The sequence below is a fragment of the Catharus ustulatus genome, chromosome 8 (genome assembly GCF_009819885.2).
Source record: "Catharus ustulatus isolate bCatUst1 chromosome 8, bCatUst1.pri.v2, whole genome shotgun sequence".
Taxonomy (NCBI): domain Eukaryota; kingdom Metazoa; phylum Chordata; class Aves; order Passeriformes; family Turdidae; genus Catharus; species Catharus ustulatus.
In genome coordinates this window covers 13,850,032-13,864,288 of record NC_046228.1, presented here as the reverse complement: position 1 = coordinate 13,864,288, position 14,257 = coordinate 13,850,032, and the positions used below count along the sequence as shown (strand labels likewise).

Here is a 14,257-nt window from a genome sequence, read left to right as displayed (position 1 = left end):
TTTCAATAGCACATGGTAAGAAAGGCAATTTCTCAGGAGAAAAGAAACCTGGACTAGATACCATGCAGCATTATGAATTTTCCTAAAGCTAGGAAATCCCTATGCATCACTCTCAAAATCATCCTAGAACTGAACACAAAGGTTAGCAGAAATGCCTAAACTCACGTGGGTTCCATTATACACCACTTAGTGTAACCTACTTTTTAGTATTCAGCATTTCAGTATCAATAATGCATAATGTCAAAAGTAGTTCAACCCAAAGTACAGTCACGAGAAAGTAAACATGGATCTTGGAGAAGGGCTGGCTGCAGTGTGGTGTCACTGCTGGATTTGCCTTGTGCCCCTATGCAGAGGGACAGCAAGATAGAGCTGCTGGAGCTTTCCCTGTGCTAATGGGGAGCTGGGAACCTGCCCCCTCTGCGGAAGAGCACAGAGAATAAAACTGCAGAGAAAATAAAAGCAACACCAGTGCCTTGGTGAGCAGCTAAGCAACATGGCTGTGCCTGGTGATGTGTGCTCCAGTACAAAGCTCTGCTGCCCAAACTGCTGCTCTGCCCGCTGCCATCCCACAGCCCAAAACCAACCCACACAGGGCTCGGGCCACACTTTCACTACCTCCATGTCTGCCTTGGCTCATTATTAAGTGCTCAGTGAACATCACTACACCACCTTTTATTTTCCCTCCAGAGAGATTGTTTGTTCTTCACTGGATAAATTATTTACCATTAAGGAAATTAAGGTGGCCAGTAGGGAAGCGCAAATTAGAGCACGGGAGTTCATGAGACTGGGCTGCTATGAGACAGCGTTTCAGCTTTCACATCTATTCCCTACCCAGCTGCTAAAGCAGCTTTATCCTCAATCCTATTTAGGACAAGAACCCAACGGAGTACAGAGATTCCAGAGCTCGGACCTTCAGCCAGAAATTGCTTTGCCTCCTATTTCCACTTCCTCGCCTGCTTCTCCCCCACTTGTGATAGTATGCATCTCTCATCCTTGGGCTACTAGTACAGGCATTTAGAAAGCACATTAGAAACAACAGAATTGGAACCCCTTTAAGTTTTTCACAACAAAATTTATTAGAAGAATAGTGGTTTTGAAAAGTCTAGCATCCAGTGAAAACTACCATACACAACGTTACAGCTGGGAATGTGTTTCCAAAATGACATGGTCAAATAATACAATGGAGCCATTAAATCTTACACATGCACAACAAGAGAATTAGCGCTTTGACATACAATGCAAAAAATAAATGGACCACATGAAATAAAAATTTAAAAGTACTTATCACATACATTAAGACACAGCTTATTTAGTCCAGTCAAAAAATCAGAACTGCATTAAAAAAATTAATGTAGTGCAATCAAACCAAAAACCTTAATTTGTGATCATAAGTGCTCTACTACATAAAACATTGATCATAGCAAGGAACAAAAAATTCAAATCACACAGTACAAAAAAAATCTGTAAATAAATATAAACTACAGTACAAGAGAAATATTAAATTATACAATTCCGTCAAACTGTAAACAGTATATTGAAATGAGGTCCATAAGAGTAAAGGGGGGGTTCCTGTTTTTTTTTCCCATGACACTTGAACTTCTAGAGGTCAGAGAGAAATGCCATTTTCCATACTCTTCAAAGACTATGGGTTACATAAATAGAAAGAGAAGACTTTTTAGATGTAAAGTGTCAAATAATAAAGCAGAGGTGTTGCTGACTTGCGACTGCCAACAGATCACCATGAAGGCAGAACAGCAGATTTTAGTTTGAGGCTCGGCCTCAGCGTGAGCGCAGCACAGAGGCCTGGCACTGCAGGTGTTCAGTGAAAAGTGCTCAGCCTTAGAAAGGAGGCACCTCGTGAGCTCTGGTCCTACCCAGGGGGTGGAAGTAATTATGGACAACCTGGACCTCTGCTGATTATCTGACAGGTTTACACGCTTGTCATACAAACACCAACTTTGGCAGAACAATTACTAATAAACTCAAAGCACTCCCGGCCCATTGGTTTCCATCACAGTGGCCAGTGCACAGAATTCTCTAAGGACATTGCATAACTAGAGTGTAGAGGTCAGACAGCCAAGGACCCGTGCTTGAGGTTAGAAGTAGTTATGGTGAGAGAGAAGCAAGAGCCACGTTAAGAAGCTGCCTCTGCTGTTCACAGAGGCAGCTGGGAATGTATTTCATTTTTAGCTGCGCTGGCTAGTAGTGGCATTTTAAAATATATAAGTTTAAGATAACATATATACTATATATGTATATAATATAATACATATTATATAATATACATAGGAATTTCTTACAATACATACCAGGAACCCCCACGCGATCTGCTCAGTAGTAATAACTGAATATACAGAATGCCACTATAAGTGTCTGAGGCACTGTGTGCTGGAGAGTAAATATGCAGCTTTAAAATCCGTTTGGCTGAGTTATACCTGGATACCTGAACTGAGTTTTAAGTTGACATTCATCAAGGATGTGCTATCAGCACGTCAAAAGAAAAGCAAAACAAAATACAAGTCACTGCTAGGTTTAAGAAGAGAGTACAAGTACCTGAATTGAGTGAGGATAGTGTGTAAACTGTCCCTGAGGGTTTTAAACAGTGTGTGTACAAGTCGGATTCCTAAGAACATTAGTTTAAACTTACATTGCGGACTGATAAAATACCAATGTCTGACAATTTAACAAGTGGAGGTTAAAAAGAGTTATGAGCAAACACTCAAAACATTTTATACATTTTAAAGCAGCAGTAAGCTGCTGTAAGCATACATCCCATCAGTACAAGCAACACATGGGACTCAGATAAAGGTTTCTATTTGCAAAAAGCCCATCATATATCGATAAGTAAAGAATATTCACCTGCTAAATTAGAATGCACCTAGTTACAGACTAGCAATTCAAGATTAATTTTTTAATCAAATACTTTGCTATACTTTGCTATTACATACTAAAATTCCTTAAGCTCACTAATGCTGGTATTCTAATCTATTTTTTTTAATGTTCCCCCTTCATTTAAGAAATATACCATTCCACAACTTAAACATTAAGATCCATTTTCAGTCCTCAGATGTAAAAAGCATGTCAATGAGTTTATATTAAAAATTTACACGGTAAAAAGGCTTGAATTTCAGCCAGAGATTCTAAATACTACTCATTCCCTGAAGGCATAAGGGAGAAAGAATCCCTACCCATTTTTCTTGTGATATAGTTTTCAAACTGAACATTAAACAATGGTCCAAAATGTTTCTTTTTATTTCAGTTTGGGAGCTTCCATTCCCTACCCATCATCCCATATTCCCAATGTTAAGCCCTGAAATGGCCTACTGAAATGATCAGTTAAAAATACCAGGCATGTACATATACATCCCCTGCCTGAACACCAGAATATTTTGTTTTACTAGTCTTTAAAAGACAGATTAAAATCCCAAGAAACCTTGTGATCTGACCTGACAAGCTGTTAGTGATCCTAGATCGTATATTTGAAGTATCTCATAACCTGAAAAAACAGATTTAATTAAGACTCTGGCATTGTAACAGAAAAAGTGCTGCAGTTATTTATCCCTTTTCTGGTACTTTAGAATAGGTCAGACAAGTGCTTTTTATAGTGACAGCAAAAGTTTACATGCTATCACACAGGCATAAAAAGTATTATCTGCAAAACTATTTGAGAAATGTAGCACCAAGTAATTGATAAACTGTTTAAGTAGCTCTAGTAGTATCCTCCTTATTTCTGAGTAGGAAAAAAATATTAAGATAAACTGTGCTAGGTGATGATGAGAGAAATTGTTTTTGATGTTCACTTTTCCTGCTCCAGTCAGAATGAAGCCTTTGTCCCTGCTCTGTAAGGTAGTTATCATCTTGAGTCCTCCTAAATTATACTTACCAATTCAGTATAGAGACAAGCACAGGGGCACAGGTGGGGATGTTTGTTTTTAAGAAGGTAAATGAAATGCCCTGGACAGGCTGAAAAAAATCCTCCTACCTAGTATATCACCCAGGAAAATTGATTTTGCAACTGGGTTAAGAGATTTTTGTGAGGATCAAATAAAGCTCTCTTAATATGAAGGTTTTTATGACAATACCTGAAATATAGGCATAATTCAGTAGGATATGAGGTCCAAAACTGCTGCTGTAATACTGGTTTAGAGACTTGGCCCCAGTCAAAGAAAGAACAGGAAAGAGAGGGATGAACACTGGAATGCTCTAAGTACTTAACAGCTTTTTCTGGTATACGTGAAGTGGATCTATAGATCATTTTGAGTTTGTAATACCTCTCTGTGGTCATCACAGTGCATTATGTTCACACACTGGATAATCAGAAATGAGTTACTATAGTGGCAACTTTATCTGCTACATTCATCAGAACTCATACAACTAGCAGTGCAGATTTTCAGGTTTCTGAAGGTTCCAATTACTGAATTTTCAACATTATTCAAGATCAAGTAGAAACCTTTATAGTACCAAAACGTGTCTCAAAATTATTTTCTTACAGCTTTCTAAAACAATATTAGCCAACATTATGTATTGATGCCAAGAAAAAGCAACATTGACCTAGACTGAAACTACATTTAATTTCTGAATCATTTGTGGGGAATATCTAGAGGTTTCTGATCCTCGTGAAAATGAGGGAAACAACCCTTCCCATCCTACTTCTAATATCTGGCAGAGAATTTAAGCTATTTAAAATATCGTGACAAATCTTTCAGTAAGGTTAATAATTTTGCCTTCATAAGATTTTGGACTGCAGTAAGAGTATGCATTCTTATACTGAAGAGTTCAAATTCTGTCTTCACTGAAGAAAGAGTTCTTTACGTTACAGATGCAGCCACACTGTTTTTGAGAAAAAAGGGAACAGCAGAGTGCTCCCTTCACTCCTTGGACACTGTGTTCTTCTCCTAAGACTCAAGGACATCTTAAGAGCATTATTTGAAAGTAAACTGGAAAGAAACACATGGCAATTCCAGTTTTGCCTGTGTAACAATCGTTGCAGATGATACAAAAAGCAATTCGATCAGAACTAAAAAAGTTGTTTCACAAAGCTTACTCAACCCTAAAGCCCCTGAATCACTTTGCAAGCTCCCATGAATTTCCAGGGAAAGGCAATGTACTCCCAAGTACTCATGAAAGAAATACTTAGATGCAAATGCTGGCCTGCCACAAGACAAAACACAGATTATTCCTTGTCTGCTCTTACCCAGTCTAAACTTAAGTGCAGTTACCTCCCGTGTCTAGGAATATCCTCCAGCAGTGGAAAGTTCTACAAAAAAGGTCCTGCAGGAGTTGCAAGAGAACACAGAAGCTGAACATGTTCCCTTACTAGAGGCAGTATCCTATCTGTACCCTGGCATTGTTAAAAATAATTTTTATCTCCAACTGCCAAAAAAGTTCAGAGTTTGAATTCAGGTCTAGCAGTAGGGTTGGTAACACAAGCATCAAGTTATGAGTTCTGCAACAAAAAAGACAGTAAAGGCATACCTGTATTGCTTATGAAGCAACTTCTCCTGTGCAACAGGGAAAAAATGAGAAATCCTAAAGGAAACTGTCTTGAACCTTTAGAAAAAATAAGGGAATGACTGGAAAATAAATTATCTTTAGACAGAAATAAAAATGAGTCCAGAAACGTGTCCCTACAATATCTAACTGGAAACGTTCAACTCTATAGCTGTACTCAAGCATTACAGCCACAATAATGCCTACAACACTGTGGAATGAGGATCCAGCTGGCTGAAAGTGAGGTAATAGTTTGTAATAGGTCAGAGTTCTAAAAAAGCACTTTTACATCTTACAAATCCAAATTAAAAAAAAAAAAAAGGACACATTTCATACATGTTGGGCTTTCTCACCAGAACTGTACGATAATTAACTCCACACCAGGACCCCTACCACACTAAGCCTTACTCATCTTCAATTATATGCTGCAGCAAAGATTTACCAAGCGACACCTAAACTTCAGTACAATATGAAACTTCGATTCTTAAAACTTTATACACACAAAATATAAAATTACTTTTCTAGGATGGGGTAGGGGAGGGGGATTCTCCTTCATGGTACTTGGACTGAAAAACTAGTTTTCAGAGACTGCCACAAATATAATTCACAGTTTCTTGCTGTCAGGCTTTTTCAGCTACATCAACGTAGTACACAACAATACTGTTAAGTCCAATAACTACATCAGATGGACATTCTCGGGAATAAGAGAAAACTAGTGACAAAAAATACCCGAAGATCTCCTCCTAACAACGTCTCCATTTTTACAGGGTTGCAGTTTGTCTATGTTACACGTTAATGTGATCTCAGAAGAGCAGTAGGAGAAGGCTTTAAAAATCTTTCTCCTGTCCAAGTGATCCAAGTAACATAAGCATCCACTTACCAGAAATAAGATGAGAAACAAGGCTTTTGTTACAAAGACCGCAGTGAACCACACCTTCCCACACCAAAATATGGTCAACCAGGGATTTTGGCCATGCAAACTGCTGGTCAGCAGAAAATTAAGCATGCTAATGGACAAACATTAATTCCAATCATATATTTAAAATGATCCCAAATACTACTAGTTAGCTACACTGAAAGCGCCTGCAAAAAATATGTAGTGAAAAATGAAACAAAATCTTAGTGATCACTGCAGCACTTAGAGTGATACTAGTCTTAAGTGATGAATCACCTCAGAGAAAATACATTAGATGGGACTTTGAAACAAAAAAGTAACATTAAAAGGTGCACCTGAATATTACAGACTAAATTTACAAAACCTACAATAAGGTAAAATATATATCTTTTGAATATTCAGCAGCTTTTTTTTAAATTTGTTTTTATTTTTTGAGAGGCTCATGAAATTTTAAAAAGGGACCACTAACTAATCTCAACCATGCTTCACAAAACAATAATGGCTATTTCATATTGCAGTTACCAATGTAATGCAATTAGTGCTTAAAAAATAATCTACACTTTTTCTTTTTTTTCCTTTTTAAACAGAGACCTTTGGAGGAAATATGGTTGTTCAAAAGCTTCTTGAAAAAGAAAGATTACCTGAATATTAAGTTATCACAGATCAAGTGTTGTGTTTAAAAGCTTTGCAGTTATGAGTATTACAATCTTCAGGTCTCAGGACATTTAAACTGAGAAAGTTACGTGTTTGGTTTGTTGTTGGTTTTTTTTTTTTGTTTTAAATCCACTTTCTAACCAAAGCAAATAAAGAGTACTCAACTTCTCACTATCTATTTACAATTCTTAGCCTACAGTCTGAAATGACAAGACAAATTCTCTTTTAAAACTGCAGCATTAAAGGGTAGGCACACCATTCTTCTGCTGCACGATTGTCACCCACTTAAACATACACATACAAAATATTTAGGTTAGTAAAATGAGCACTCCACGTACACTACAGTGACAAGTTTTATAAAACGCAACTCATGTTTCTTAAATAAGGACAACTGCAAAAGGTTAAACCTCTCTTAAGAGTAAAACTGTGTTACTTTTTTCTTTTAAACTTGCAACAAACTTTCTAACTTTCTACCATAACCTCCAACAGCAGATGAAACCACACCTTAAACTGAACCTTTATTGCAAACACCAGCTAAACTGGAACATATTGCAGAGTTTATATACTGCTACTGAGCTTAAACTGCTTTAAATGCCAAGATGACAACTAGAAAGCTACAAGGAACCAGGATTTTGAGGACTAAAATATATTAAGTAAACAAAAATAAAGTATACTTGGGTCCAAATGCCCAGTCCATTTCAAGAATGAGCAGTGCATATTTAAAACAACAGCAATGGTGTGCCTAACCTTTGAAAATATGAAGTTGCTGGGGAGGGGGACAGGCTAATAGAATCAATTGTTCCAGAAGTCATTCAGCATTCCTAGGGCTACCTAGGCCACCCTCCCATGAACTTTGAGAAACCATTTTCACTGACATCACTTAATGCTCTCACACAAAAACTCCAATACTTCTTTTGGCTGTGCAAATGGGGGAAAAAAATGGTAATTCTATCTACCTTTTGCACAGATTAAGACCAAATTGCTTCTACCTGAAGAACCAGCAATTACGATTTGGTCATGTTGTGGTAAATCCAGTAAGCTCCACTTAGTTACTGACCACTCCCGCAGAAAGTATCAAAGATAAAAGTTCAGTACAAAACTTATCCTGGATTTCCATATAATCATAAAGATATCACCATATGGAAAAAAACCTAGATTTGTGGTTTACGGAGTGCTTTTTTTTATGGTGTTCAAATGCTTATTCTAGCATGTGCTAAACCACTATCAAAATAGATTAAATAAAAACAACAACAAAAAAGCAGGACTTAAATAAATTCCTGCTACTGGCAACTGTAATATTTAAAAAGGAAACACCCATTCATTGAGTGTTCGACCCTGACAGTATTACAGATAGATATGATGCAGAGCCTGAACTAGATCAGGCTACCAGTGTTTTAATTCTTCCCTGAACATTAACAAGCTCCTTCACTAATGTGGATATTTGGGCAGACTACTGAGGTTGTAACGTTTGAGATCACCATTTTGTGGGCTATTTTTTTTCCTTTTTTTTTTTTTTTTTTAGTATCACAGTAGTTTGTTACGCAAATCCCCCATCCCTGGATTAGAGTCATTTAAACTAGCTGTTGGGACCACATAGTTTAGTAAACTCGGAATCAAGTCTGTAAAAAGTGTAAAGGTCACAAAGAACCGTAGTTCTGGTATAATGAGGCATACCCTAATACATCATTTAGTGTACCCTGACTGCTCCTGACTGTGAGAAGCTTGTCTTCCGTGAGATAAGGCTACATCCTCAAGCAGGTGAGTCTAAATATCACCCTTCAAAAACACCAAATAAAATTACAGCGAAGGTAGTGTTATAAATAATTAACTGACATTTTTTGAAGGTAGTGTATGTAAGTTTTCCCTCCCCTCCCCTCCGGGTGAGCACTAAGCAGACAACAAATGGTAAGTACAGTTAATTTAGAAAGAAAACAGTGGAGAGCCTAATTAGACCCAATTGATTATCTATCTAGTTGACAAATCTGAGTTCAAGAGAGATACCATTCCCAAATAATTTGATTTAGCTCAAATCTTTCAATCAACTGGATCAACAAAAATAAGAGGGGAAAAAAAGATTTCTGAAACATTTTTGAAGAATGACAGTCTGATTTTCATTTGAAAATTGCCTGGTTTTAGGAGAGTGTCAGTTTAACAAAGTGGACTTATTTCTATAAAGGCAGATATGAAAAATCCAACATCAGAAATTCAGGCAGGCTCTACAGGCAAGACGTCCACTTCTACAGATCTGCATTCTTTGTGAGGTAACTCAATTCTCTATTACAGAGAAACATGCAAAAGGCAAAAGAAAAAAAAAAAAGAACAAAGAAAGAAAGAGGGTAGTGGGCAGGTGAAAGAGGGAAACTGTGCCATACCAGGCTAGAAAAATTTACAAATGTGACATTCAGAGCACATCTTTCACCTGTGTTCACATAAGTCTATGCTAAACTGCAAAGGAAAGAGCATTGCAGTAAACAGGAGACTCAGGTGCGCTCAGTGATGGTTGAACTATGCAGTAGTGCTCACCCAGTTTGCAAAGTAATTGGCACTCTACAACATCCCTATTCATCCTTCAATTCATTTGCACTTTGTGCTGCTTCTCCCTGGGGATCTAATTCAATCTTTACTGAAACATCCTGCCCCTCCGACCTCATTAATTTCATTTTTTTCTTTGGAGGGTTTTTCAAAGTGCCCAGCCTCTCTTTAACTTTGTACTCCAGTGTACTGTGGGGGATCCCATAAATACTCTGAGCTTTGGAAACACTCATTTTCCCACTCATAACCACAGAGATTGCTTCCTCCAGTATCTCGCTGTTGTACTGTCTGTATCTCCCTCTTTTCTTCCTAGGTTGCTTGGAGCCAGGATCTCCCTCTTGATCTGAGGTGGGATATGGCTGTCCAGAGGTAGACTGCTCAGCATCTGAGCCCCAGGAATCTGGTCCAGCATCCAGCAAACTTCTCCTATTTTGTTTTGGAAGGATAGCCCTTAACTTTTTGCTAAGCGCGCTCTCCGTTTGTGAACCCATTACCAAAGAGCTATAGCTGTACTGGTCACCAGTGCGGGACTCCCATGAAAGGTCCATGCCTCGAACTTGTGGTATCTTTAAATCCACAGGAGATGAATGGCTCACGTCCTTTTTCCCATCCTGTTTAGTTTGAAGTGCCATTTTTTGAAAGGCTGAGTTTTCTGTAAGAAAAGGAAGGTCACTGATGTTGCTGAGTGCACCATTTCCCCTGAATTTCATGCGGCTGAAATTGAATTCGTAGTGTGGTTTTGCCCAAGAAGCCTCCCTGGATAATATTAAGTGCTGTCCATGATTCTGTAGTCCAGATGGCCCATGGCTGGCAGCCGTAGCAAACTGGTTTCTGCTCAGCAGTTCTTCACTAATCTGGAGTGATCGAGCCAGCGGTACTTTAAGAGATGTGGAGTGGCCATAACCTTCCCTGGTTCCATCCTGCAAGCTTCTTGGAGGTACCCCATCACCACTCTGTAGTCCCTCCGGATGGTGCTGGCTGGGTCTCCCAGGTCGCCTAATTGGATGGAAGGAAACTGATGTGAGCAGGACTTGCACAGGTAGGGAGGGATGGGTGAGGGGGCCACTCCTTTATTAGAAGGCCTTGCTTGGGTAACATCACTTTTTGTGTTATTTATTTTTCTCTAAATTTTTTTTATTACTTTAATTTTTTTTTTTTTTTTTTTTAAGTCTCAGCATCAGTCAGTTTTAAAACTTGTTCGCAAAAAAGAGAAGCTTTTTGGGCAAAGAAAAACGAAACCTGGTTGGCTGGTCTCTGGTTGGGTTCACAAATTCTCGGAGTAGAAAAGACTTCGCGCAAGCGTCTGAAAATAGCACCTTAATTACAAAGTAGTAATCAATCGCCATAGATCTACACACAACTGTGTTACTGGTGTGACGTTACCACTAAACAAGCACAGTAATAAAAGAGTAAGCCAAAGTGCAACATATTCAACATGCAAATATGACTGCCACCTGCAGTATCTACACATAGGTGGAAACCCTGGATAATGTTTGCTTACATCATACTGAAGAATTGCTGCTCAGGAGAAAAGAAAAAGCTTAGCAGGCCTCAAAGGTATTTGCCTGACTTTCATCAAGCACCGAATACGAAAGCTGGGATACTGCAGATCACAAAGGAAAACGCTGCATTACACTAGACTTACCAAACTGCTCTCTTAACAACTAATTGCATATATACACAGCCCTGAATCACATTCGATATAAAGCATGGCTAGGAAAAGGAAGATCTAAGCTCCATCTGTCATCCAGATCAAGGGTTAACCAAAAAAAAAAAAAAAAAAAAGGCAGTATGTATTTTTACCATTTCCCTTTCATCACAAGTGTTCTTTCTATGAAATTAAGCACTACTGCTGTAGAGAATCACATCTATTTTAATGTTTTGATTGCTTAGCCCCCTGTAGTTATTAAGTCACACTGGTTTCAAAATCCACCCCCAAATTTCTCCATGTTCAGCATACAAATTAAAAAGACAATCTATTTTAATGCTCTGGGACACTATACTGGTTAAAGCCCTCTGGCTAAGTCAGCATTACTTAAGCATAGGATACATAGTACTGAAAAGCTACATTATTATTTTTAACATCACACTGGGATTAAAAAGTCTTTAGAGAAAAGACATCCAATGAAAGAACCTGGCATCTAACATACACAATGCTTGATACACAGGCTGTTCACTTCTTTCCAGGATGCAAGAAGTCATAGGATGTACACAACAAAAGTCAACAAGGATTCAGAACAAAATCCAGAGAAATGGATCAAAGTTTGCCGTTCCAGAGATCCCTCTCAAACAATGTGCATTCTCCACCCCTTCTACAGCATGTACCAGTATCACATTGCACACCCAGTGATTCTACACCTAAACCAAAGTCATACTGGCAGCTAACAGAGGGTTACACCTGCCTCAGTGATGCTAAACAAACTGCAGCCAGCCTTGTATACCACACACCTGTACAAGTAACCACAGGTGCCAGTATGCCACATCCTCTCTGGACCCACCAGACTGAGCAGAAGAGTGGCAGATGCTGGCCCTGCCATCCCTGTGTGTTGGACTTTGGCCCTCACTTGATTCACAAACAAGAGCAGAGCCTCAGTGGTTTCTGCTGCCTTCCTAGGAAAATAAAGATGGAAATAACCTATTCAGAATTAAAAGAGAAGTACTGCTGGGGAAGGTTTATGTTCAAGAATTGTAAAAAGTATTAAGACTAAGTTTTAAAGAAGGATTTAAGTATTTTATTAATAGAAATATTAAATGGAAAAGTAATGTTGAAAAGAGAAGTCTGAGACAGCAATATTTTTCCAAAGAGAAATGCAAAAATTCAATCAGCTGTTACCAGTACATGGGATTGTTGGTGGAAAAGGGTTACTAGTTGAGATTTTCAAGTTTTTCAAAGGCTATCATAAAGCTAAATCCAGTATTTAATAGCACTTTAAACCATATACTATGACTGTACTTCAATAAAAAATTATTTGTGCACAGTAGCTTCAAGATAATCAACACCCAAAACCCCTCTTAGTCCCAGGTCAGCCTCTCCATACAACCCTGACTAAGAGTAACGGGTTTCTAAATGTATGCAAATGGTGACCATTAGAAATATGAAACCTAAAGATTTTTTTTTTTTTTATTTAACAGTACTTTACACCTTGAACTGATTAGGCAACAGTAGTACACCACACACTTCGTGACTATTAAAAAAAAAAATTGTTCAGTACCACAGAACAATTGCAAATCCAAAGTTACATTTAAAGTTTTCCAAACTACCTGACTCCCTGCCCCATGTCCTTTTTTAAGTTGTGTTTTATGCTAAGAAACATTAACAAAAATCATGCAGTGATTTAAATCTAATTCAGCATGGTTTATCACCCAAATCATTGTTTACCTCTAAAATAATTTTTCCTGTTAGCTAACTTTGCCCTCAGTGAATTGAAGTCTAAATATACTGCAAAGCTTCTAAGACTCTTCATGCATTTAAATGAACTTGCATCTCCACAGAAATCACCTATTACTAAATCCAAGAAACAGGTAATGGAAAGATCTCTGGCTAAGTACCAAATTGGCCAAAAAAAATAGATACCAGAGTCTTTAACTGAAAGTTAAACCTGTCTCAGTTGGCAACAACTCGTATTTGGCAGGTGGGGTGAAAGTATTTGCCAAAGGTACAAGTTGAAAACACATTACTCCAAAGGGTTAACACCAAAAGAAAGTAAAAATTAACAGGAGCTAAGCACACATTTTTAGTAAAAAACTGTTTTAAAAGGTCATAGTAAGTTGCTTTCTCTTACCCATTTCCCGAAGTACTGGAGCACCCTGGAGAGTGACTCAGAGAGGTGCTGCTAGCACAAGGACTCTTCTTAGTGGATAAATCAAGCACACCGTCTGTAGAGACAAAAGAATGACTTCAGTGTTTGAAGAAGCAGGATCAGCCATGCTGATCTTGCCTTCAGCTGAAAAGACAAATCTTCTGAGCTGAAGTCATTTTAGCACACAACATTTTTTGGTTTATTGTATTTTTAAACAAAATAAAGCTTGGACTTTTTTTTTTATTTTTTGCAATATGATTTACATGTGACTTCAATATAGTTTTCAGAAATCACAATACAAATTAACAAAATCAAAAGTCCATCTGTTACAAGAGACATAGCATAACAGATTACCTACAAGTGACAGTTCTGGATACAACAGAGCCTATCACATAACTATCTCTCAGTGGTTCAGAACTGAGACAATCTTCAAAATTTGTCAACCTGAGATACTCCCCTTTTTAAAGGGAGGCTGCAAGCCAGCCTTCAGATTAAATTTTTTTAAAATCCAAATCTCTTGTAAGAAAGTTCACTGAGAATTTCATATTGGAAATTAAATGAAAACACACATAGATGTGAGATTCCATCACAAGTGGCAGCCAGCTTCATCTTTTTTTCACGTCTCCAATGGGTCCCTACTGGAAAAGTTGCTGCCTTTCTCCTCCATTGCATTGTTTTATTCCCTCTCTTCCATATGCCAAATTGGTTTTCCTGTTAGACCACTTCCTCCACTCTCACTAATGGCATTTCCTCACGCTCCCCCATGCTCCCCTGCAAACCCTTATGTAAACTCTGCATCTACAGGACACGTGTTTCACCAGGAAAGCCTTGCTCCTGCTGCACTGAAGCAGTTTGAAATTCTGGTCATTTTAATGAGGGCAACATT

General features: G+C 38.1%; 1 protein-coding gene across 6 annotated transcripts in view; it reads right to left on the bottom strand.

Annotated features, from left to right (window-relative positions):
• The window catches only part of LCOR (ligand dependent nuclear receptor corepressor), a 90,161-nt gene that overhangs the window by 24,123 nt on the left and 51,781 nt on the right, over positions 1 to 14,257 (bottom strand). For 5 of the 6 annotated variants that reach the window (XR_004418560.1, XM_033065893.1, XM_033065895.1 and 2 more), the window contains one exon: positions 13,354 to 13,447. Coding sequence is in view for 5 of the 6 variants with exons in the window: in XM_033065893.1 (XP_032921784.1) it covers positions 13,354 to 13,447 (94 nt within the window). In the remaining variant the exon portion in view is untranslated. Of the gene's footprint in view, positions 1 to 1,051; positions 10,568 to 13,353; positions 13,448 to 14,257 lie in introns of those variants that run through there. The other variant, XM_033065897.1, reaches the window with a different exon arrangement.